This window comes from Gadus chalcogrammus, chromosome 4, assembly GCF_026213295.1.
Source record: "Gadus chalcogrammus isolate NIFS_2021 chromosome 4, NIFS_Gcha_1.0, whole genome shotgun sequence".
Classification (NCBI taxonomy): domain Eukaryota; kingdom Metazoa; phylum Chordata; class Actinopteri; order Gadiformes; family Gadidae; genus Gadus; species Gadus chalcogrammus.
The window spans coordinates 5,878,372-5,901,987 of NC_079415.1; the positions used below are offsets into that span (position 1 = coordinate 5,878,372).

A 23,616-nucleotide genomic window follows, 5' to 3' on the forward strand; every position below is an offset into this window, starting at 1 on the left:
TGAACGTCAACATATGCTACAGAGTGAACGTCAACATGTACTACTGAGTGAACGTCAACATTTACTACGGAGTGAACGTCAACATGTACGACTGAGTGAACGTCAACATTTACTACTGAGTGAACATTGACATGAACTACCGAGTGAACATTATAGCAGTCAGAATACTTCTTGCGGGAAAGAGGTTAAGTGAACTCATAAGAACAGAACTACGTGAATTTGAGGCTCTTTCACTCTCTCACTCTTTCACTCTCTCACTCCCCCACTCTCTCACTCCCTCCTCACTGAAGGCCAAGTGCATAAAGACGGGCCCCAAAACACACGTCTGCCAGTGTCTGAAGGGCTGGGCCATGGACCAGGACGAGTGCCAGCCAATCAATGACTGCAACGGCCCTGGCAGAGGAGGTTGCCACGGAAATGCCTCCTGCATCTACATCGGTCCCGGCCAGGTCAGGATGGGAGACGAGGCCTCCAGTCTCAGGAATCACATCTCAGATCAGTCATCTAGATGAACAGCTTTGGGTTCATGGTCTAAAGTCAGAACCCAGATCAGGGTCAACAGGGCCTTTCTTTGTCTTTTGCTTCATATTTGACCTTGACCGAACACGGCGCTGGAGGCGGGGGTCCCGAAAACGTGTGATTGGCTGTCAGCGATCACAAACTCGGCCAACAGTAGTAAACTGTAAAGATTGTCTGTAAAGGTTTCAAATCAAGACTTAAGACTTCAAATACTTAAAATCCCCTTCTGAATGGTTCATCACTCACTGCTCGACCACAGTAGGACTGCTTGATTAGAGGTTTTTTCTATAACACAGTAGGACTGCTGGGTCAGAGGTTCTGCTGTAACCCAGTAGGACTGCTGGATCAGAGGTTCTACTGTAACACAGTACGACTGCTGGATCAGAGGTTCTGCTGTAACACAGTACGACTGCTGGATCAGAGGTTCTACTGTGACAAAGTAGGACTGCAACAACGCTATCTCTAGGAAGATATCCATACAATAAATATGCAATCATTTATCCATTATTAATTGAGCTTTCTGACTTCCTAGAGTGATTGCATGTGTAAGACGGGTTACCAAGGAAACGGAATAGACTGTGAACCGGCCAACCTGTGTGTACTCCAGAATGGACGAGGTTGTCATTATCAAGTGAGTGAACCAACAGTACATGAACTCTATCAGCCATAATCCATCAGTGCACACCACATTATGAATCTGTATCATTTAAAGCTACAGTAACAAGTTTAAACTATTCTCTGTATCATTTAAAGCTGAAGTAACAAGTTCAGACTATTATCTGTATCATTTACAGATAGAGAGTAAGAGGTATGTCCTTTAAAGCTATGGTACAAGTGTTGTGAATTAGCACTTGTGCTGAAACACTTCAACAATGCATCTGGTCTGTCCAATGTAATTGCTATGTCCATATCAAATAAACAGTAAGAGGTTCAGACTTTGAATCTGTGCTTTAAAGCTAAAGTAAGTCCTGAAGTTGATTCTTATGTGACTGCAGGCCACATGCCAGTTTGTCTCTGGCCAGTGGGGATGTGTCTGTGAGGATGGATACGCTGGCGACGGAGAAGTTTGCTACGGCACGGTGGACCAGGTCAGACCACGATCAGATTATCGTTACAAAACATCACCACCACCACTTCCGTCAGGTGATATTAAACCCTCTTTCTCTGCTTGGTGCCAGGAGCTGATCGCTATTCCAGACGCCTTAGAGTTCCTCTCATGGGTGACAGTGAGTGACCCGTTCCTTCATCCACACTCACTACTCACTTGTACTTCCAACAGCTTAATTTGACTTGACCTCTGTTGTTCTTGTTATCCTACCGCTTCGTCCGTCCCTCGTGGCCCTGAGCCTCCTCACGCCCCTGGAGGGAGGATCCCTCTGCTGGGTTCCTTCTCCTGGGTTCCCTCTCCTGGTTTCTCTCCTGGGTTCCTCTCCTTGGTTCCTTCTCCAGGGTTCCTTCTGCTGGGTTCCTTCTCCAGTGTTCCTTCTCCTGGGTTCCCGCTCCAGGGTTCCCTCTCCTCGGTTCTCCCTCTCCTTGGTTCTTTCTCCTGGGTTCCTTCTCCTGGGTTCTCATTCTCCTTGGTTCCTTCTCCTGGGTTCCTTCTCCTGGGTTCCTTCTCCAGGGTTCCTTCTCCAGGGTTCCTTCTCCTGGGTTCCTTCTCCAGGGTTCTTCCTCCTGTGTTCCTTCTCCTGAGTTCCCTCTCCAGGGTTCCTTCTCCTTGGTTCCTTCTCCTGGGTTCCTTCTCCAGGGTTCCCTCTCCTTGGTTCCTTCTCCAAGGTTTCCTCTTTAGGGTTCCCTGTCCTGGGTTCCCTCTCCTGGGTCCCTCTCCTAGGTACTCTCTCCTGGGTTCTCCCTCAGGTCCTGAGGAGGGCTGGGGTTGTGTAATGGGGGTTCTGTGAGGCCCACTGAGACTGGACCTGGGACCGAGGACTAGACTCATACAGCTGACGTTCCCCCCCCCCCCCCCCCAGGCTGCGGATCTGGGCCAGTCTCTGTCGGAGCAGAACCTCACCCTCCTGGTGCCCACCTCTGCAGCCATCCAGAGCCTGGCTGCAGACGACAAGAGCTTCTGGACCACCAAGGGAAACCTTCCTAGCATGATCCGGTAAGTCTGAGGATTTCCATCCCGAGTGCGTCTTCAGGCCTGATATCTGCCGTGTCGGATTTCCTGACAGGAGTGAAAGAAACGTAATGTCCGCAGCACTGCTTAAGCTCCCATATGAATTTATATAAAAAAACAAAAACGATTGTGTCTTCTTCAGGCAAATGGTGAGGTCATATAATCAGCTGAGCCACAATGTGACCAATGTCAGCTGTGTTAACAAAGACTAAATGGCCTGATTGCCCCACTGATGAAACAATTGAGAGTTTTTCAGTTTTTACAAACATAAAAAAATAAAAAATATCAGAAAAGGGGCATCCAAAAAACCAACAACCCTCAATAGATACCTTACACGTTGTTATCATGATTCCTGACAGGAACCACGTGATCCAGGGGATTTACACGCTGTCTGGCCTCATGGCGTCCACCTCGCCGGTCACCTCCCTCCTCAACACCTCCCTCTCTGTGGGCGAGACCTCCCAGGCTGTGACCATAGGGGGGGCGGCAATCACACTGGCCAACGTGGCCGCCACCAACGGACTGATCCACGTCATCGATAAGGTACGCAGCCAGCGGGGGTCCAGCTCCACGGGGGGGGGCCGTGTGTAACAGTGTATTGTACAACAAAATAGTACTTAGCATTCTGTAGCATCTTATCCTAGCTAGTGAGTCGCTTTGGATAAAAGCGTCTGCTAAATGCCCTAAATATAGATGCAAACGTTACTCATGTTTTAGAAATTCTTCAGATTGATGGGATATAATTAGAAACATGTATAAATAATACATTTACATTTAGCGGCATATAGCAGACGCTTCTATCCAAAGGGACATTTGTCAGGAGAAGAGAAACAACAATATATCGCTGTCGGTAAAGTAGGGATGTTCATAGAACCAAGTACCAAGCACTAACAATCACTAGGTTAGCCCATTCCCCGTACACAACAAAGATAGCTAAGATGCTACACAATGCTATGTGCTAATTTAGTGTGCAGGACGTACAGAGGAGCTGTGGGGGTGTGGGGGGGGGGTTATGGGGGAGGCTATGCAGGGTCCTCTCCTGTACACACTGTCACATGTACACAGTGTGTGTGTCTGACGTGTTTCATGTGTCTGCAGGTTCTAGTCCCGGAGAGGACACACAGCCAGGGACTCCTGGAGCTGTTGAGACCCAAGTTCTCCCTGTTCCGGGCCGCCCTCATCGTACGTCGTCCTCCTCCTCCTATGCACCTCATCCAGCGTCTCATTAATTTACTGGACATTAAACCTGCATGGGGCCAGTTCCCCCATCAGCACCCCCTAGTGGCCAGAGTTGTAGCGGCATCAGTATGTGGTCTGAGATGATCCGCTGGTTTGAGTAGGGTCCAGCTGCAGCCCCGGAGAACAACACCCTGGCCCGACAACAACAACCCAGGCGCAACGGAAGTACTCTGGTGTGACGGAAGTGATTCATTTTTTAAGATTTAAGTGTAGAGGTGGACCAGAGTCAAACGATTGAGAATTTTTTCCTGCAAACATGGGCTCTGCCTGGCCTCTTTCATTCCTGAGAAACCTTCTACTTTGTGGAGTAAAAAGCTGCACTGAGAAGCTCCAGATGTATCTGAGTCTTCTGTGTTCTCAAGATGTTCTCTGCCTCCTCTTCGTTCTCCAGATGTTCTCTGCCTCCTCTTTGTTCTCCAGATGTTATCTGACTCCTTTGTGTTCTCCAGATGTTCCTTGAGTCCTCTGCGTTCTTCTCCTCAGCAACACAATCTGACGGATGAGATCGAGCAGGCGGAGCAGTACACCATCTTCGCCCCGACAGACAGCGCTGTGAGAGACTACCTGCGCACAACGTCCGCCAATGTCCTGGTTAGTGTGTGTGTGTGTGTGTGTTCCTGATTGTTCTGCCAGTAAAATCGCCAGTAAAATCGAGAGAGAGAGAGAGAGAGAAAAAACACTGAGCTAAGTGCATAGGTGTTGCCAATAAGAGAGATCGTTCAATCATTGGACAAAAAGGTCTGGGGCGGCAGTGGACCGGTCGAACTCCTTCTCCCTCATCCTGGTGCTGAATGTGTTAAATGCATCTGCATTTTTATGTGTTTTCCAGCATACATTTTATGTGGGCGTCTGTCCAAATTCCCAGACGGTCCGACAATTTGCTACTAGTCTTGGAGTTACCGCTAATCAAACAATAATTTGCATAATGCGCGCGGCTGAGCGGGTGCCTGCTACGTTTAAAGAGGCATATGCTTTGTAGAACTGGATCGGACCGAGGTGCGTTCGCTTTCACATCTCAAGCGAACCGTACCAGGTTTTGTTTGGAAGCGAACCGAGACCAGCTGTTCAGGGAGGTCTCGGTCGGCTGATTTGGTTCAAATCGAAGTGAGGTGGTTGCATTAACACCAACGCAAACGTACCGAACCAAGGGACCAAACTCGTTTAGTACGCACTAAATTATGTTGGTGTGAAAGCACGAATAAACTGCTGAAACAGAAGTATCGTCATGTAATCCATTGATTTCAACAATGTAACTGTATTCTAAGTACCAACTATTTAAATTGTAACTGTAACGGAATACAGTTGGCTATAATTTGTATTCTGAATACGTAACGCCGGTACATGTACTCCCGTTACTCCCCAACACTGGTCCTGCAGGATGTGAACACCACACGCTACCACGTCCTGCTCCATGAGCGGCTCCTGAAGACAGAGCTGCAGGCCGCAGGGTATAAGAAGACTATGCTGGGGTTCTCCTACCTGCTGGCCATCTTCCCCAGAGATGGAAAGGTACCGTCCCGCTGGACGCCTCATCCTCACTGCATACATGGAACGCCTTCCTCTCCTCTGGCCAATCAAAGCCGTTGTTGACCCTGCCTGGGATCAGTTCGCCGGCCAGGAGCAGGTAGGGTCAGGGGTCAGGTGTCAGGGGTCATGCTCAGGGACACCTCCACACTCAGCCAGGATAGAACCAGCATCCCTCCAGTTGCTAGAGGAGCTACTCCTGACCTCCTGACCCTGTGACCTCCTGACCCCCCGACCTCCTCTCCTCCTGACCTCCTGCGCTCCCTTCTCCTCTCAGCTGCTGGTGAACAGCGCCCAGCTGAACGTGTCCAACCTCCTGACGGCTGAAGGCGTGGTCCACGGCCTCGCCTCGGTGTTGGAGATCAACCGGAACCGCTGCGACACCGTGCGCGTCGTGGACCTGGTGGTGAGCCCAGCTTTCAAACGTCTCACACACCGGTTCCCCACGACCGGGGCCACGACACTCCAACCGCCATGAGAAGAACACTGGACTAGGTTCCTCATCATCACTGTACGTTCCCTCATGTGTTTGTCCCTCTTAGAAGACCCACTGCGTGAACTGTTATACCCGGCCCCGGTGCCCCCTCGGATACACCCCCCAGGTGAGAGTCCTTACACTTCTGACACATCGATCCCAAAGATCATCTTAACGAGTTAGCCTCAAACACTTTGATATCGTAATGAACCGTCTGTTGGTTTACAACGCAACCCGGGTCCGGTTCCTCCGATGTTTTATTGTCCATATTACATATGTTGTTCATCCCTGTCTGTCATCTGTCCCTGGCTGTCTCTCTGGCCGTGGGGTGATGTGGTCGGCCTCCGACACGCTGAGGGGCTGTCCTGTAAGCATGAAGCTAATATCTGAAGGCTATGGCGGAAGCTACAGAGATTTGAAGACAAACTCTCCTACTAAACCCTGTTCAATGACTGCGACCATATCTCTGTGTGATGGAGTAGTGTCTACACCGAAATTTACATTTAGGGCTTTTAGCAGACGCTTTTATCCAAAATGACATACATGCATGCACACATTCACAGCGGAGTCAGGTTCAGGTTACTTTATTCGTACCCGTAGGTAAACTTGTGTTGCAGTTTAAAAGTGGGCTCCCGTCACACAGTTAGGACAACACATACACACAAACACAAATGGGACAGTTACATACAGTGGATAAAACAATTAAAGTCAACCGTGCAAGGTGACAGCCACCATTTGGGGGTTAAGGTGAGGTGTTCAGGGACACCTCGAGACTCAGCTAGGAGGGTCAAAGGGGTCCAAGGCAGCGTTACTCCTTACTGATGGCATATGGATTTCTCTACTTGCAGAACACAAGGGAGAGACACTGCGGTGTGCAGCCGAAGTTTCCAGGTCACTCCTGGCAGTACTACGGCTGCGAGAGCGCCTGTGAGAGAACCGTGGATGTGAGTGGCGAGGGACCGCCTTCTTGGCTGGTTCCCCTGGCAACCGTCCAGCAGAACCCAAACACACCGGCCCCGATGTTTCAATCATTGACAGATTCAGGCGATTATAATTAAGAATTAAGGAGAATATCGAAAGATTTTGTAAGTTGGATCCGCTTGATGGTCAAGCTCTCCAGAAAGTTTTTTTAAACACTGCATCGGTAGACAGATGTCGACCCTTGAATGTTTAGAGTTCCCCTGGATTTTGCATAGCCTCCCCCCTTACCCCCCCCAACCCCTCTTACACACTTATTGTATGGTATACATCCTGCCACTTAATGTACGCATTTATTGCGTTTAAAAATAGTACTTAGCATTGTGTAGCGTCTTATCCTAGTTATCTTTGTTGTATACAGGGAAGTGTTTAGCCTATCGATTGTTAGTGCTGGGCCCTTGGTTCTATAAACATCCTGTACCGACTGCGATAGATTGTTGTTTCTCTTTCTTCTGACAAATGTACTTATTGAAGGGCGCTCTGGATGAAAGCATGTAAATATAAATGTAAATGCCTACACCTGTTCCGGTTCCCCAATCTGGCCGGGGGGACAGATAGACATGCTCTCTTTTAGCATGTTGCTCACCATGAACAGAGAGACATGGTGAGCCACATCCTATCTATTAGCATGTGGCTCAGCATGAACAGAGTGACAACATGGCCGCCCGGCTGCCCGCAGGTGCCGCGCTGCTGCGCCGGGTTCTTTGGGCGGTACTGTGAGCCGTGTCCCGGGTACGACGGCCAGGTCTGCGCGGGTCAGGGGGCGTGCGATGACGGGACCAAAGGAACCGGGCGCTGCACCTGCCTTCAGTTCTTCAATGGAACCGCGTGTGAATCCTGTGTCGCAGGGAAGTACGGGGTTCACTGTGACCAAGGTACCACCATCACTGAACCGCAAACAAAGCGGAAATGCAGAGAACCAGTAATACTACAGTGAAACACTTAAAGCTGCAGTGTGTACGTTTCCCTTTGGCAGCCTCTAGTGGCTTGACTTAGAACTACGGATACTTTAGCGTAACGTGGACCACAATCAACCGTTCTATAGAGAAAACAATGTTTTTAATGCCGTGAATAGCTTCAGTAGAAACGGTACTTGCAGCTTTGAGTAAACATGTACGTAAGTAAATTAAAGGAACAAATGTAGATGGCGAGAAGGAAAGTTATTGGACAGGAAAGGAAAGAAATCGCTGCATAACTTTTATCCAGGCGGCTAGCTGTTGAATCGTATCTGGGGTCTTCTGATGCTGTTTCACTTCCTCTGCGTTCAAGGCTCCCTGTATTCTGTCTCCACCTCCAGACTGCTTGTGTCAGAGCGGCCGATGCATGGACGGGCCCCTGGGGGACGGGACCTGCGTGTGCGAGGTCGGGTGGAAGGGAATCCACTGTGACGAAAGTATGATCACATTCGGTTAGCTAGTGGGGGTTAGCCTCTGCTGAAAGACAAGTGAAAGTATGTGATTGATCGGTTAGCTCTCAGTGTTAGCCATTGTTAGCAGCCGTCAGACCAGTGAAAGTATGTGATTGATCGGTTAGCTCTCAGTGTTAGCCTCTGTTAGCAGCCGTCAGACCAGTGAAAGTATGTGATTGCTCGGTTAGCCTCTGGTAGTGAAGGTGACCTTCATCTTTTGTCCCCAGAGGTGGACTCCGGCGCTGACGAGCTGTGTGGAGCGGCCAAGTGCCATACCAGTGCAAAGTAGGTGACGTCTCTCCAATGGATGTTAAGAGTCTTCAGATTGGTCGAAAAACCTAAACATGAGGCTTCTTGTTTTTTAAGTTGTATCACCAAGATGTCCCAGATGCAGTGTGTCTGTGCTGCTGGGTTTGAGGGCAACGGTACTGACTGCAGAGGTAAGGAATTTTTTAAAAGATGGAATGTATTAATGGTGGTAGGGTTAAAGAGCTATCGTATATACTAGTATTAAAGGAGCTGTACATTAAAGAGCTATTATATATGCTTGTATTATTAAAAGAGCTATTGCATATACTATTATTAAAGGAGCTGTACATGAAAATAGCTATTGTATATACTAGTATTAAAGGAGCTGTACAATAAAAGAGATATTGTATATACTAGTATTCAAGGAGCTGTGCGTTAAAGAGCTATTTTATATACTAGTATTATTAGAGGTACTTACTTCACTCTTGACCCCATAAGGTAGGCCCCTTAACACCCCCTTAACGCCCCCTTAAACCTATTATATAGACTAGTATTATTGAAAGTGTAGTAGGTAACATTAAAGAGCGATTATATATACTGGTGTTATTAAAGGTGTCCCTGTATAGCCTTAGGGCGCGTTCACATCTAACGTTTTTTTTAAGCTGCCAGCGCTTGTTTTACATTATATTCCTATGGAATATAATGTAAAACAAGCTCTTTTTTTACATTATAAAAAGAGATCTACGACATGTCTAAAGGGCCCTAGCCTGGATGCATAGTAGGCGAGTAACGTCGGGTCTAGAATGGGTTCGTTGCTATAGGCGATAGAAAAAACGCTCTCGGCGCTTTTAGGGCAAAAAACGCTGCAAGCTTTTCTTTTTGTTGAAAAAACGGCCGGCTCAGCTTTTCCCTATTACAAAAAACGCTAGATGTGAACGCTGCCCTAGAATGCTTGCCTACAGCACGTTTAAAGGTTGTATCAGCGATTCTGGTTGCCCTGACTTCCGTTGCGAGATTCCAAACAAACAGAGCCATCTAGCCCCTCCCTCCCGTGTTTACAAAAATGATCATGGACGCGCATTTTCATGAACGTGCGTGACCATAAACGTGCAACACATACGCGATCGAAGGGTCGCATAGCCCAGGCATAGCCGTGCACGAGCGCGAAACACCACAACACCCACCCCTTGTCTGTGATTGGTTGGAACACTGTTTAATTTGATTTTGAGGTGTTGGTAGTACCATTTGTTTTTTTTGTGGGATCTCGGAGGCTGCCTAGAGAGACACGTTTTTTTGACAGCCTGCTTATGGGACGGGCAGCTAGCGGATCGTGAGGAAAAAGCAGATGAATGTGATACTTTATGTTTCAATCAGAATCGCTGATCCAACCTTTAAGTTCAGACTCGGCCCCTGTAGGACAGCGTTAGAACGTGGGCTTGGTCCTGCTGGGTTGTGGTCTTGATGAGTCCTCGTGTCGCCCCGGGTCCTGTCTGCAGCGATAGACCCCTGCAGCGGGGCCAACGGTCACTGCAGCCCCCATGCGCTGTGCAAGCGGACCCAGCCAGGCCGGAGGGACTGCCTGTGTCTGCCCGGGTACCAGGGGGACGGTCTGGTCTGCTTGGGTAAGCATCCAGATCGAAGCGCAAAGCTTTATTAGTTTCTGAGGTATGAGGAAGATTACGCGACAAGCACCATCAATGTAATGTTTGCGGAATGGTGCAAAGATAAGTAAGTAAATATGAAGACAAAAATAAACAAATGGAGGTCTTTTCCTTTATTTTCAATACAAATTGTTTTCTGCATTGTGGAAAAAAAATTGAATTCATAACCCATTTAGATTTTTGGGATTTTTTGCATTTATATAACAACAATATATTTGAAATAAGATGATTAGAAGATGACCATTAAAAGATAGTATTGATCATTCTATATCATACACATACTGTATATGTGTATGTTCTAGACTTAACATACACATATATGTGTATGTATGGAGGCTAACCCTAAGCCTCCCTTTTGTGTTTGTGTCAGAGATCGACGCGTGTGCCCAAGGAACCGTCCAGTGCCACACGAACGCAGACTGTATTCACTCTGGACCCAACAAGGTAGGCCCCTTGACACCCCCTTAAACCAGACTGCATTCACTCTGGACCCAACAAGGTAGGCCCCTTTATGCCCCCTTAAACCGGACTGTATTCACTCTGGAACCAACAAGGTGGGCCCCCTTAACACTCCTTTAACACCCCCATAACACCCCCTTAAACCAGACTGTATTCACTCTGGACCCAACAAGGTGGGCCCACTCAACACCCCCTTAACCAGACTCTATCCACTCTTGACCCCATAAGGTTGGCCCCTTAATACCCCCTTAACGCCCCCTTAAACCAGACTGTATTCACTCTGGACCCGACAAGGTAGGACCCTTAACACCCCCTTAACGTCCCCTCCCTGCCCACCGTATTCACTCTGGACCCAACAAGGCGGTTCCCCTTCCTGCCCCCCCTCCCACCCCTTAGTGCCACTCACAGCATATGGGCCTGCAAAGCATTACAGTTTTTTCATGTCTTATTGTTGTTCCATGCGATCAAAGGACATTTTTGGTCAAGGTTCTCGTGAAGAGACGGACGTTGTTTGACAGGCGATTGTTCCGATGGTTCCTCTCTCCACAGACGGTGTGCGTGTGTCGGCAGGGTTACTCGGGAGATGGACAGGTTTGCGAGATGATTGACCTGTGTCGCAAGGTAGGTGTAACAAATGCAAACAAACATTGAACTGCAGACCGTAGGGGTCTGGACACGACCCCAGACCGGTGACGGCCCGTTGCTCCGACGTTGCAGGGAAACGGACAGTGCCATTCCAGGGCCAAGTGCAACACCACCGCTCCCGGCGTTCGAACCTGCACCTGTCGCCCTGGCTGGATGGGAGACGGAGCCTACTGCAAAGGAACCCTCAGAGAGGTGAGCGCCGAGGACGGCGGCCCCGGAAGAGTTATGGGGAAGTAGAGCGAGTGGACCCAAATGCTCGACACAGAGTGAGGCTGACACAGAGAGCAAATTAAAGGCTCTCTAATGAGAATCAACAGATATGTAAAAGGCGGGACTTGGGGCTTGAAGGATGGCGAGTTGTCAGACAGGCGAGGGTTTCGGCAACATCTGGTGTGAAACAACGATCTAGGGACGATTGTCTGGAGAACCGGGGTTGATATACTGGGTGTTTATGGAGGATTGCCGACAGGTGTGTACAACACGGGAGATGAATGGATGAATAGACTGGCCCCCACTAGGTGGCAGTAGTGGCCGGCGTGACATGAAGCTCCAGAGACCAGGGGCCCTATTTTAACGGTCTGAAAGGCAAGTGAGAAGCACCAAACGCAAGTAGCTTTGTGGGCGGTTCTATGGCGATTTTGCTATTTTACCGGCGCAAAAATGACTCTTGCGCCCGGCGCAGATCTAAAAAGGGTTGGTCTGAAGTAGCCTATTTACGCGCAGGTGTGGTTTGGCCGTAACGTGCAATAAACCAATGAGAGTGCCAGCTCCCATCCCCTTTAAGAGCCATGAGCACATTTGAATCTGACAAATTGATATTTTGACAGCGTGTCTGCAGTCTCCGATGAGACAGATGTATTGCAAACTTCAAGTGGCTCAGTTTATGGCCGAATAATATGGCCTAATTCACATATGGAACTTCATAAATAATGAGTCCTCAAACAAATTTCGACAAAGAAAACTTAACACACATTCATATACATACATTAATTTGCGATACTTCGCGTACTGTCCTACTTCGGGACTACCGTGGTGTCAGTCACCGATGCCCAGCCACCTGTAAGGCCTAGAGCGACCTCTGCTGGTGAATACGAGTTCGTCCAGGCAATAATGTAACCCTTTCAAAATACCTTGCGATAAGACAGAACCTGTGTTTAGCTAGTTGACTTTGGCATAAATATTGAAGGGGGGGGGGGGGGGGGGGGGGGGGAATAATCCTATGTCTTTTAATACACAGTGCCACATATACATTGCCATGGACTGTATTATGTGTTACGTGTTTAGTTTGCGTGTTTAAACAGATGGAGGCACACACGCGCGCGCGCATTCATTAATTATTTTACACATGCACACACGCGCGCCCGCATTCATTCATTCTTTTTAACACTCACTCGCGGTAAAATAATGTTTTCTCATGATCAAATACTCATCAATCCTAAAAGTTATGGGCATGTCCATGATGTCTGTGTCAAGAAAATAAGTATGCTGTATGGTGTTGGCAGATACATTGATTTAAATGTACAACTTATTACCGCTGTATCAGCTTTTCTTTCCCAAATAATTTTCCAAGAATCTGTGGCTAGGTAGATGAGAGAAGCAAAGTCTATGCGCAAGGTGCACAAGCAACATTATGCATGCGCCCTTAAAATAGCATCTGACTTTAAACCAAGTATTTCCTGGTTTGTGGCGCAAGTGATTTCTGAAACTGTAAAATAGCACCAGGGAACGTTTGCGCCTGAACAAGCCTCCTCCTTTCGCCGAACCGCCCCTTGGGGCGCAAGATCATTCCCTAATTCACCGACGCGTGGCGCAGGAGGGAAAAGAACGCTCTGCGCCATTTGCAAACTAGCAACGACACATGCGCCAATGAGAAAGTCCATTGCGCCGGATGCAAGATAGGGCCCAAAGTGTTTTCAATGCGTTGGCTGACCTGTGATGTTCTGCTATCCACAGGAGCTGCTCAGGGAGGGCTCCCTTTCCTTCCTCATAAACATGATGGTAAGTGACGCTAAAACACAATCACCTCTTTGACAACAGACACCTCTATAACACACACCTCTATGATAACACACCCCTCTATAACACACACTTTTGATCACACACACACCCATGATAACACACACACCTCTATGAAAACACATATCTCTATAACACACACCTCTATTATAACACACACCTTTGATACCTGAGGAGCCTTACCTGAGGAAGACTGCTTCGTGATCCCCAGAGGTACTTGCCCCAGTTCCGACTGAACGGCCGCGGCCCCTTCACCATCTTCGCCCCCAACGGACTGACGTCCGCCGCTGGATTCAAAGCAGTAAGCACATAATAACCACCTCCTCCCGCACGTCAGTATCCTCCCGGATGTGTACTTCTGTGTCCAAAAGGATCACCTTACCAAGTTTCTCTCCTGCCAGATGAAAGCTCTGTGGGGCGGAGGGGTGCGTGACACGTTGGGCTACATCCTCCAGAGCCACATAGTCATGGGCCACCTGCTCACCGCAAGCGACCTCGCCGTGCCCAGGAACCTCACCTCGCTGTCAGGGGAGGTTCTGACCACCGGGGGGTCTCAGGTAACACCTGCTCAGGTTCTGACCTCCAGATGATCTGGGGTTCTGATCACCTGGTCTCAGGTAACACCTGCTGAGGTTAAACCGGGCTCAGGTTCTGATCACCTGGTCTCAGGTAACACCTGCTAAGGTTAAACCGGGCTCAGGTTCTGACCACCTGGTCTCAGGTAACACCTGTTCAGGTTCTGACCACCAGGGGGCCTCAGGGGAGGTTTCCCACCACCTGGCTGTCTATCTACACATCAGATCCACTTCTTCTGTTTTCTGGTGGAGGAGGTTCTGAGGTTCCTTCATCATTGCTTCCAAGCATAAGACATCTGTACCTCTGAGACAGAGCGACTACCATGCTAACAAACAATCAGAGACACGGGGACTGAGCCTAACCTAGCTCGGCGTCATCATCTTGTGTTTGCGGTATTAGGAATGTTAGGAACTGGTTGACGATGGCGACACTGTTGGGATCTGTGGGAACAAGAACCCCTTATGGCCAAAGGTGTGGCCACAGAGAACGACACAGAGGTCTTTGAGGTTACCACTTTAAGTAGTGAGAAGTAAATGAGATCACATGTCAGTCCCCTGTGTAAGTGGTAGTTATGTTTCTTTGCTTGAGGAGACATCCTCTGACGTCCTCTCTCTCCCACCTTCACGTCTTCAGGGACACATCCTGATCAACGAAGCTAACGTGACCCTCAGCGGCACGCCCTGTGTCAACGGCATCATCCACGAGATCGACTCCTTCCTGGTCCCACCCAGCGTGGAGAGAGAGAGCCACACGGCCTCACCCGTAAGTACATCATCATCATCATCATTTTTTCCCGCTCGGCGCATTTCATGGCCTTGGGGCGCTTCTGCTGGAGAGTTGGAAGTCTCTGTTCCAGCATCAGCAGGATGTCTGGATTCGACATCACATCACGACATCAGTCAGGGTTAGGTGCTTTGTCAAAGACACCTCGACACTCTGCCGGACAGGAACAACAGGAACAGGAACAACAGGAACACTCTGTCTGTTTGTCTGGAGGTCTGTTGGTCTGTTGGTCTGTCTGTCTGTCTGTCTGGAGGTCTGTTGGTCTGACTCTCTTCTCTCCTGAGCAGCTGAACCTGACGGATGTGGCGGCGCGTAACGGATACACGAGCTTCTACAAGCTGATGGAGGTGAGGTCCAGCGGTCCTGGTTCCTCATGCGGTTTCAAACGGATCCTAGTCCCACTGGTTGACTTTGATAATAATGTGATGGATGGGTTCTTAAGTGATGGACGGGTTCTATAATCGGTTCTTAAGTGATGGACGGGTTCTGAATCCTTTAAGTGAAGGACGGGTTCAGAACCTGTTAAGGGGAGGACGGCCTCTGATCGGTTCTTAAGTGATGGACGGGTTCTTAATCTGTTCTTAAGTGACCGGTTTTTTTTTTAATCGTTCTTAAGTGACGGACGGGTTCTGAATCGGTTCTTGAGTGATGGACGGGTTCTGAATCGTTCTTAAGTGATGGACAGGTTCTGAATCTGCTCTTTGTCCTTACTAGGAGACGGGCGTGATGGACGGGCTGGGCGACGTCCCCCCCGTCACAGTCTTCCTGCCCTCCGACCGGGCGTGGTCCTCCCTGTCCCAGCAGCAAAGGGACTTCCTGTACGACCCGCACAACAGAGAACAGCTGCTGGAGTATGTCCGGTACCACGTGGTGCCCTCCAGACAGGTAGGCCTCTCTCAGACCCCCTGGGGCAGTGGGGCCTTCCTGGGCCTTATTGTATGGCCTGGTGTAGTGGGGCCTTCCAGGACCTTATTGTAGGACCTGGTGTAGTGGGGCCTTCCAGGACCTTATTGTAGGACCTGGTGTAGTGGGGCCTTCCAGGACCTTACTGTAGGACCTGGTATAGTGGTTGTGTCTCCTTCCAGGACCTTACTGTATGATCCGGTGCAGTGGTTGTGTCTACTTCCAGGACCATACTGTATGATCCGGTGTAGTGGTTATGTCTCCTTCCAGGACCTGACTGTATAACCTGGACCCTTCAAGGACCTGACTGTTTTGACCTGGTACCTTGAAGGACCTTGTTGTATGACCTGGTGTAGTGGTCGATCATACCAGCGTGTTGCTCAGGGAGATGCTCTGTCCTGTCCTACTGCAGGTGTTCTCTCTAGATCTGGGTCTCATGGAGTCGGCCCGTAGCCTGCAGGGATCGCATCTCCGCTTCAGCCGCGGCGGACTGGACGCCATCGTACGTAGACACACACACACACCACCCTCATCGTCCTCCTCAGAGCTGACGAAGGGCCCCGCGGATCGGTAGTGTCGTCCGTCGTCGTGGTCACCGAACGCTGCCTCGTGTGTTTCCCCCGCAGGGGGCGCTCTTCGTCAACGAGGGGAAGTGTCGCGTGGTCCAGAGGAACATGGCCTTCAAGGACGGGGTGGCGCACGGCATCGACTGCCTGCTCACGCCGCCCAGCCTGGGGGGCCGCTGCGACGAGCGGACCAGCTTCGAGGTCGAGGTGGGTGGTCCGGACTCCCCTGGTGGCCCTCTGAGTGCGTGATGGTGTAATGATCGCTGTTCCCTTCTCTCGCCGCCGTAGATGAGCTGTTCCGTTTGCCTGCGTGCCTCGTCCGAGTGTCCGAGCGGATCCAAGAAGAAGGTGGGTGGTTCTGTTCCGGTTCTTCCACGCGGCCGGTTCCTCATGGAGGGGTTCAGCCCTCCGCTCCGACTCAGAGTCCGGGTCTGGAGGCACCGGCGCTTGTGGCCGATGGATTCAATACAACCGCTGTAATGTCAGCCATGTTGAGGGCAGATGGGTTTCGCCTTTGCATGAACTGAGCCAACCTGGTGGACTTAATCAGGAACTCTTTCAGATCAGATGAATGCTCCTCTCTCTTCTCATGAGATTAGTGCTTCTCACTCTTCTCATGAGATGACTGTGCCTCACTCTTCAAATGAGATTAGTGTGCCTCGCTCTTATCATGAGATTGGTGTGCCTTACTCTGCTCATGAGATGCATCTGTCTCACTTTTCTTGCGAGATAAGTGCGGCTCACTCTTCTCGTAAGATTAGTGCACCTCACTCTTGTCATGAGATAGGTGTGCCTCACTCTTCTCGTGAGATTAGTGCACCTCAGACTTGTCGTGAGATAAGTGTGCCTCACTCTCCTCATGAGATTACTGTGCCTCACTCTTCAAATGAGATTATTGCGCCTCACTCTTCTCGTGAGATTAGTGAGAGCCTCACTCTTGTGAGATTGGTGCGCCTCACTCTTGAGATGAGATGAGTGCTTGTCTGTTTGTAGGGCCACCAGCCATGCGACCTGCCCATGCTGTCCTACCAGAAAAACTCTGGCTGCCAGCCCACCTGCATCTTCAACCAATGGCAGCCCAAATGCTGCGCGGGCTACTATGGGCGGGACTGCCAGGGTAGGAGGATATGATGTCATCTCGTTTAACATTCACACCCGTCCGTCTGTATGTAGATTATATTATATATATGTATATAATATTTATACACAATATACAAAACAATTGTATTTATATATTCTGTGTGTGTGTGTGTGTGTGTGTGTGTGTGTGTGTGTGTGTGTGTGTGTGCACGTCTGTGTGTAAACGTCCGTGTAAACGTCCAGCTTGCCCGGGGGGAGCAGGGTCCGTCTGCAGTAACCATGGCGACTGCGACGCCGGTCACCTCGGCAACGGCACCTGCAGCTGCCACGACGGGTTCGGGGGCGTGGCGTGCGAGCTGTGTGACGACGGGCGCTTCGGGCCGGCCTGCCAGGGTACGGTGTCCCGTGGGAACGCCGCCAGGAGTCCGGTCACGGCCTCTGACCCCCAGGGGCCTCTGACCCTCAGGGGCCTCTGACCCTCAGAGGCCCCTGACCCTCAGGGGCCTCTGACCCTCAGGGGCCTCTGACCCTCAGGGGGCCGTGACTGGACTCAAAAGGAAGCTTTTATCCAAAGCGAAAGAGAAACAACACTCTATCGCTGTCGGTGCAGAAAGGATGTTCGTAGAACCAAGTTCCGAGCACTTACAACGCTCTAGGGTTAACCCATTCCCCGTAAACAACAAATATAGCTAGGATAAGATGCTGCATGATACTAAAGACTGTTTGTAAGTGCCAGGACGTACAACATACAATAAGGGCGTGCATTAAGTGCCAGGAAGGAGAGAGAGAGAGAGAGAGAGAGAGAGAGAGAGAGAGAGAGAGAGAGAGAGAGAGAGAGAGAGAGATGAGAGAGAGAGAGAGAGAGAGAGAGAGAGAGAGAGAGAGAGAGAGAGAGAGAGAGAGAGAGAGAGAGAGAGAGAGAGAGAGAGAGAGAGAGAGAGAGAGAGAGACGGACGCCTCGGTGCCGCGACTCCTTCCCAGACCGGGACCTCGGAGAGTAGGTCAGGGGTCAATAGGTGGTCGCCGCGGTAACCCCTCCACCCTGGGCCATGGCTCATGTGTCTCTCCCTGGGTCCCTCAGCCTGTAACTGCTCTCAGCGGGGGGCGTGTCTGGACGGGCGGCGGGGCAGCGGCGAGTGTTTCTGTGAGGAGGGCTGGACCGGGGCCCACTGCGAGGTGCAGCAAGGTCTGACGCACACAGGCACACGCGCACGCACACACACACACACACACACAGGCACATACACTCACGCACATGCATGTACACGTACACACGCACACGTACACAAGCTCGCACAGAAATCCACACACACACACACACACGCACGCACGCACGCACGCGCGCACGCACGCACGCGCGCACGCGCGCGCACACTAGCTGCGCGCGCACACTAGCTGCTGATCCGACCAATAGGAACACGGTTCTTTGGCTACTGGTCCCAGTAAGATCAGACCACTGTAACCCCCTCTCTCTGCCGTCCTGCCAGCCGCGGTCCCAGTCTGCGCCCCGCCCTGCTCCCCACAGGGGGTCTGCCAGGACAACAACACCTGCATGTGCGCGCCCTTCTACCAGGGAAACGGATCCACGTGCACACGTAAGACCCCCCCCGCCGTCGGGACTCCTCCTCCTCCTCCTCCTCCTCCTCCTCCTCCTACTCCGCCTGGTGTTATAACACTGTAACCAGGTGTATCCCTGGACGTTCCCCGCCCCTCCAATGTTGTTCACTCCTCGGTCTGATACTCTCTCCCCCCCCTCTCCCCCCTCTCCCCGCCCTAGTGGTGGACCAGTGCCCCTCCCTCCCTAGTGGTGGATGTGTGTCTTTCCTGTGTTGTTTACTCCTCTCTCTCCCCTTCCTCCCCCCGCTAGTGGTGGACCTGTGTCTCTCCTGTGTGGTTGACTCCCCTCTCCCCCCCCCCCCCCAGTGGTGGACCTGTGTGCTGCGGGGAACGGCGGCTGCGCTGCGGGGGCGCGCTGCCGGCAGACGGGGGTGAAGGTGGGGTGCGTCTGCCCAGCGGGGCACAGCGGGGACGGCTTCTACTGCCAGCCCATCGACCCCTGCTCCCTGACGGACAACGGGGGCTGCCACGAGCACGCCACCTGCACCATGACCGGCCCGGTACGAGGGGTCAAGGGTCAGGGGTTGGGGTCAGGGTTAGAGGTCAGGGATTAGAGTTAGCCACGAGCACGCCACCTGCACCATGACCGGCCCGGTACGAGGGGTCAGGGGTCAGGGGTTGGGGTCAGGGTTAGAGGTCAGGGATTAGGGTTAGCCACGAGCACGCCACCTGCACCATGACAGGCCCGGTAGGAGGGGTCAGGGGTTGGGGTTAGGGTTAAGGTCAGGGGTCAAGGGTTAGGGGTCAGGGTTAGGGTCAGGGTGAGGGGTCAGGGTTAGCTCCGAGCACGCCACCTGAGCCATGACCGGCCCAGTAGGAGGGGTCAGGGGTAATGGTCAGGGGTCATAAGGGTTAGGGTCAGGGTTGGGGCTGGGGTGACCCTCAACCCTAGGTGTTGTGGGTAAGATGGGAGAGATGTCTAGAGACCAGAGGAGGGCTTTCTGAAGATGGATTGTTGTGACCCCCAGGGCAAGAAGAAGTGCGCCTGTAAGAACAACTACATTGGTGACGGGGTCAAGTGTGAGGTCAAGGAGCTGCCAATCAACCGCTGTCTCCAAGACAACGGCGCGTGCCACCTGGACGGGGAGTGCACGGACCTCCACTTTGAGGGTACGATGAGGTCATTGATGAGGTCATCACAACACACCGAACCCCCTGCAAATACTCCCCTTCAACCCATGTGTGTGTGTGTGTGTGTGTGTATGTGTGTCTGTGTGTGTGTGTGTGTGTATGTGTGTCTGTGTGTGTGTGTGTGTGTGTGTGTGCGTGTGTGTGGGTGCCTGTTTTCGTGTGTGTGTGTGTGTGCGTGTGTGTGCGTGTGTGTGTGTGCTTCCAGACGCCACGGTGGGGGTGTTCCACCTGCGCTCCGATAAGGGCCCCTACAAGCTGACCTACGCCGGCGCGGCGGCGGCCTGCGGGGGGGAGGGGGCCGGCCTCGCCTCCTACAAACAGCTCTCCTACGCCCAGCAGGTGGGGGGGCACAGGGTCAAGGGTTAAGGGTCAAGTGTGAAAGGTCAGCGTTAAGTGTGTTAAGTGTAAAGCGTCAAATGTGCCAGAGTTAAGGGTTAAGTGTGTTAAGTGCTAAATGTTGGACATGGGCGGGCTTCAACCTGTAACCCTCTGCTCATGGGTAAAGGCGGGCTTCAACCTGTAACCCTCTGCTCATGGGTTCAGGCGGGCCTCAACCTGTGCTCTGCGGGCTGGCTGACGGAGGCCCGGGTGGCGTACCCCACCACCTTCTCCAACCCCAACTGTGGCTTCGGTCACGTGGGCATCGTGGACTACGGCACCCGCAAGAACCTGAGTGAGACCTGGGACACCTTCTGCTACCGAGTCAAAGGTAGGGGTCCGAACAGAACCGAACAGAGGAACAGCTCTGCTCCGATGTTCTCTCTCACATTCAGGGTTGTTTAAAGATGGGATATATATATTATGGCAGAAATCATCTCTGTGATTTGTGATCGTTTTGCTCTCGTCTCAAGAGGTGTGCGTGTTTAATTGTGCGTTGTGTCTCTGCCCCAGAGGTGTCGTGTGCGTGTAAACCGGGGTATGTGGGCGATGGTTACTCCTGCTCAGGGAACCTCCTCCAGGTCCTACAGTCCACACCGGACTTCTCCAACTTCTTCACCGTATGTGAACATTTACATTACATTCATATTTACATTCAGGGCATCTATCAGACGCCTTTATCCAAAGCGACTTACAACAAGTACATTTGTCAGAAGAAAGAGACACAACAATATATGGCTGTCGGTACAGTAAGGATGTTCATAGAACCAAGTGCCAAGCCCTTGCAATCGCTAGGTTAACCCATTCCCCCTGTACAACAAAGATAGCTAGGATAAGATGCTACACCACGATATGCCAGGACAAACAACAAACAATAAGTATCCACATTAAGTGCCAGCCAAAAACACACCTTGTTCCACAGTGGGATCAGGGGTTTGCGGTTGAACTCCGGCCGTGCCCCTGCCTTGCTAAACTCCTCCTTTTCCTTTCCTCAGCAAATCCTGAACTACTCCCGGAGCTCCCGGTCCGGGAAGGAGTTTGTGTCGCGGCTGAGTGACCTGAGCACCAAGAATACTCTGTTTGTACCGGACAACTCGGGCCTGCTGGAGAACCAGGCACGTCGACGGAACAGTATCACGCACGCACGCACGCACGCACGCACGCACGCACGCACGCACGCACGCACGCACGCACGCACGCACGCACGCACGCACGCACGCACGCACGCACGCACGCACGCACGCACGCACGCACGCACGCACGCACGCACGCACGCACGCACGCACGCACGCACGCACGGACGCGCGCGCGCGCGCAGGCACGCACGCACGCACGCACGCACGCACGCACGCACGCACGCACGCACGCACGCACGCACGCCACGCACGCACGCACGCACGCACACACACACACACCTTGCAACCTTCCGGTTGCACTCTACCCCCTGAGTGGTTGTTGACGATGGTGTTGAACCGTCCGGTAGACGCTGACGGAGAGGGACATGGAGCACCACCTGTCGGAGGGCGAGGCGCTGGCCCTCAGCCAGATGAAGAACGGCAGCCGGCTGAGAACCCGCCAGGGCAGCCTGACCATCCAGGGGCTGGTGGACTTCATGAACACCGACACACTGGTACCACCTCCCCTCCTCCTCCCTCCTGTTATTAAGCTGGCCGACACACTGCATTACAGTGTCCCCTTGTTGGCCAACACACTGCATTACAGTGTCTCTTGTTGTTGGCTAACACACTGCATTACAGTGTCCCCTTGTTGGCTAACACACTGCATTACAGTGTCCCCTTGTTGGCTAACACACTGCATTACAGTGTCCCCTTGTTGGCTAACACACTGCATTACAGTGTCCCCTTGTTGGCTAACACACTGCATTACAGTGTCCCCTTGTTGGCTAACACACTGCATTACAGTGTCACCTTGTTGGCTAACACACTGCATTACAGTGTCACCTTGTGGCTGGCTAACACACTGCATTACAGTGTCCCCTTGTTGGCCAATACACTGAATTACAGTGTCACATTTTTGTTGGCTAACACACTGCATGACAGTGCCCCCCTTGTGGTTGGCTAATGCACTGCATTACAGTGTCACCTTGTCACAGTGACACTGTAATTAAGGTGCTGTAATTTTTAATATCATGGTTTGCTGTTATAAATCCTCTCAATTACGTCATTACATTTTAAGTACATACTGTTATGAATCATAACTATAACTTCTTCGTGAATGCTGTCAGTCCTCCTGCTACGTAAACGAACGCTTCATCATCGACTCTGACATCGTGGCGTCTAACGGGGTCATCCACGTGATCGCGGGGCCCCTGAAGGCCCCCCCAGCGCCCCACAAACCGGTGAGCCCCCCACCTCTCTTAGCATAGCCACTCGGCTTAGAATCATCAGAACAATTAAAGGCGACTTTGTAACGGCTACAAAGAAGTGGATGGCTCTGCAACACTTAGAAAACCTCCCTGGAGGTAAACGCTCACGGTATCGCCCACCAAAGGGTTTGTGTTGGAGTCTCATTCCCTGTGTGCCCCTCAGCTCCATGTGGGACACAAGGCCGGGATGGGGGTGGGACTCGTGCTGCTGCTGGCGCTGGTGGCGGCGGTCCTCGTGGTGGGATACCGCTTCCACACGCACAGAGCCACACCCTTCAAGTTCAGCTACTTCAAGGTCGGGCCCCTCCTTCCTCCTCCTTCCTCCAACGTGTGATCCAAACATGCACCTCAAAAACCACCTTCTTAAGACTGCTGTCACAAAATAACCTCTTTCTCTTTTCACCCCTGCCTCCCCATATGTTCTTATTAAATGATTTTATGTTGTGTTCCCTCTGTAAAGCGTCTGAGTATTTAGAAAAGCGTTTCATAAGTCTAATATATTATTATTAAGTGAGTGTTTTGGTTGATGGTTTGATCGAGACCTTTTCCATGCGACAGGATGAAGGTGAGCAAGAGGAAGACTCCGCCCCTACGCCCCGCCACTCCAACATCATCAACCCCATCTTCGACACGTCGCCCCCCGCAGAGCTGTCGCCTCCCAGTGCCGCCGTAAGTCTGGAACTCACTCAAGGGGTTTTATACTGCACTGTTTCAGTTTCCCTGTTGGCGCCCTCTAGTGGCCTGAGTAGCCACGGTTACAGCTGTATCATTTTCAGTCTGAGATTTTGCCACGCTGCAAAAGAGGACCAGGATATAACATATAATTCTTGAGAAACTACCTAGTTCAGTTAACGGAGTAAATAGTTGCAGTACAGAAGTGCGATAGTGCAGCTTTAAGTATACA

At 51.4% G+C, this 23,616-nt stretch overlaps 1 protein-coding gene across 1 annotated transcript in view; it reads left to right on the forward strand.

The window, feature by feature from the left end:
• stab2 (stabilin 2) overlaps window positions 1-23,616 on the forward strand; it is a 43,252-nt gene that overhangs the window by 17,994 nt on the left and 1,642 nt on the right. Inside the window, exons 25-67 of the mRNA XM_056589359.1 lie at window positions 291-449; window positions 1,052-1,150; window positions 1,515-1,607; window positions 1,698-1,745; window positions 2,490-2,623; window positions 2,998-3,181; window positions 3,737-3,820; window positions 4,361-4,468; window positions 5,255-5,386; window positions 5,679-5,807; window positions 5,944-6,003; window positions 6,725-6,820; window positions 7,534-7,729; window positions 8,152-8,247; window positions 8,490-8,547; window positions 8,629-8,702; window positions 10,008-10,133; window positions 10,543-10,616; window positions 11,181-11,252; window positions 11,349-11,468; window positions 13,230-13,274; window positions 13,504-13,593; window positions 13,694-13,849; window positions 14,502-14,630; window positions 14,939-14,998; window positions 15,366-15,536; window positions 15,967-16,056; window positions 16,181-16,327; window positions 16,409-16,468; window positions 17,114-17,237; window positions 17,444-17,593; window positions 18,282-18,386; window positions 18,688-18,795; window positions 19,124-19,317; window positions 19,786-19,927; window positions 20,154-20,287; window positions 20,492-20,657; window positions 20,840-20,946; window positions 21,322-21,441; window positions 21,810-21,956; window positions 22,572-22,685; window positions 22,876-23,007; window positions 23,271-23,381. Of these exons, the coding sequence (XP_056445334.1) occupies window positions 291-449; window positions 1,052-1,150; window positions 1,515-1,607; window positions 1,698-1,745; window positions 2,490-2,623; window positions 2,998-3,181; window positions 3,737-3,820; window positions 4,361-4,468; window positions 5,255-5,386; window positions 5,679-5,807; window positions 5,944-6,003; window positions 6,725-6,820; window positions 7,534-7,729; window positions 8,152-8,247; window positions 8,490-8,547; window positions 8,629-8,702; window positions 10,008-10,133; window positions 10,543-10,616; window positions 11,181-11,252; window positions 11,349-11,468; window positions 13,230-13,274; window positions 13,504-13,593; window positions 13,694-13,849; window positions 14,502-14,630; window positions 14,939-14,998; window positions 15,366-15,536; window positions 15,967-16,056; window positions 16,181-16,327; window positions 16,409-16,468; window positions 17,114-17,237; window positions 17,444-17,593; window positions 18,282-18,386; window positions 18,688-18,795; window positions 19,124-19,317; window positions 19,786-19,927; window positions 20,154-20,287; window positions 20,492-20,657; window positions 20,840-20,946; window positions 21,322-21,441; window positions 21,810-21,956; window positions 22,572-22,685; window positions 22,876-23,007; window positions 23,271-23,381 (4,944 nt within the window). The remainder of the gene's footprint in view (window positions 1-290; window positions 450-1,051; window positions 1,151-1,514; window positions 1,608-1,697; window positions 1,746-2,489; window positions 2,624-2,997; window positions 3,182-3,736; window positions 3,821-4,360; window positions 4,469-5,254; window positions 5,387-5,678; window positions 5,808-5,943; window positions 6,004-6,724; window positions 6,821-7,533; window positions 7,730-8,151; window positions 8,248-8,489; window positions 8,548-8,628; window positions 8,703-10,007; window positions 10,134-10,542; window positions 10,617-11,180; window positions 11,253-11,348; window positions 11,469-13,229; window positions 13,275-13,503; window positions 13,594-13,693; window positions 13,850-14,501; window positions 14,631-14,938; window positions 14,999-15,365; window positions 15,537-15,966; window positions 16,057-16,180; window positions 16,328-16,408; window positions 16,469-17,113; window positions 17,238-17,443; window positions 17,594-18,281; window positions 18,387-18,687; window positions 18,796-19,123; window positions 19,318-19,785; window positions 19,928-20,153; window positions 20,288-20,491; window positions 20,658-20,839; window positions 20,947-21,321; window positions 21,442-21,809; window positions 21,957-22,571; window positions 22,686-22,875; window positions 23,008-23,270; window positions 23,382-23,616) is intronic.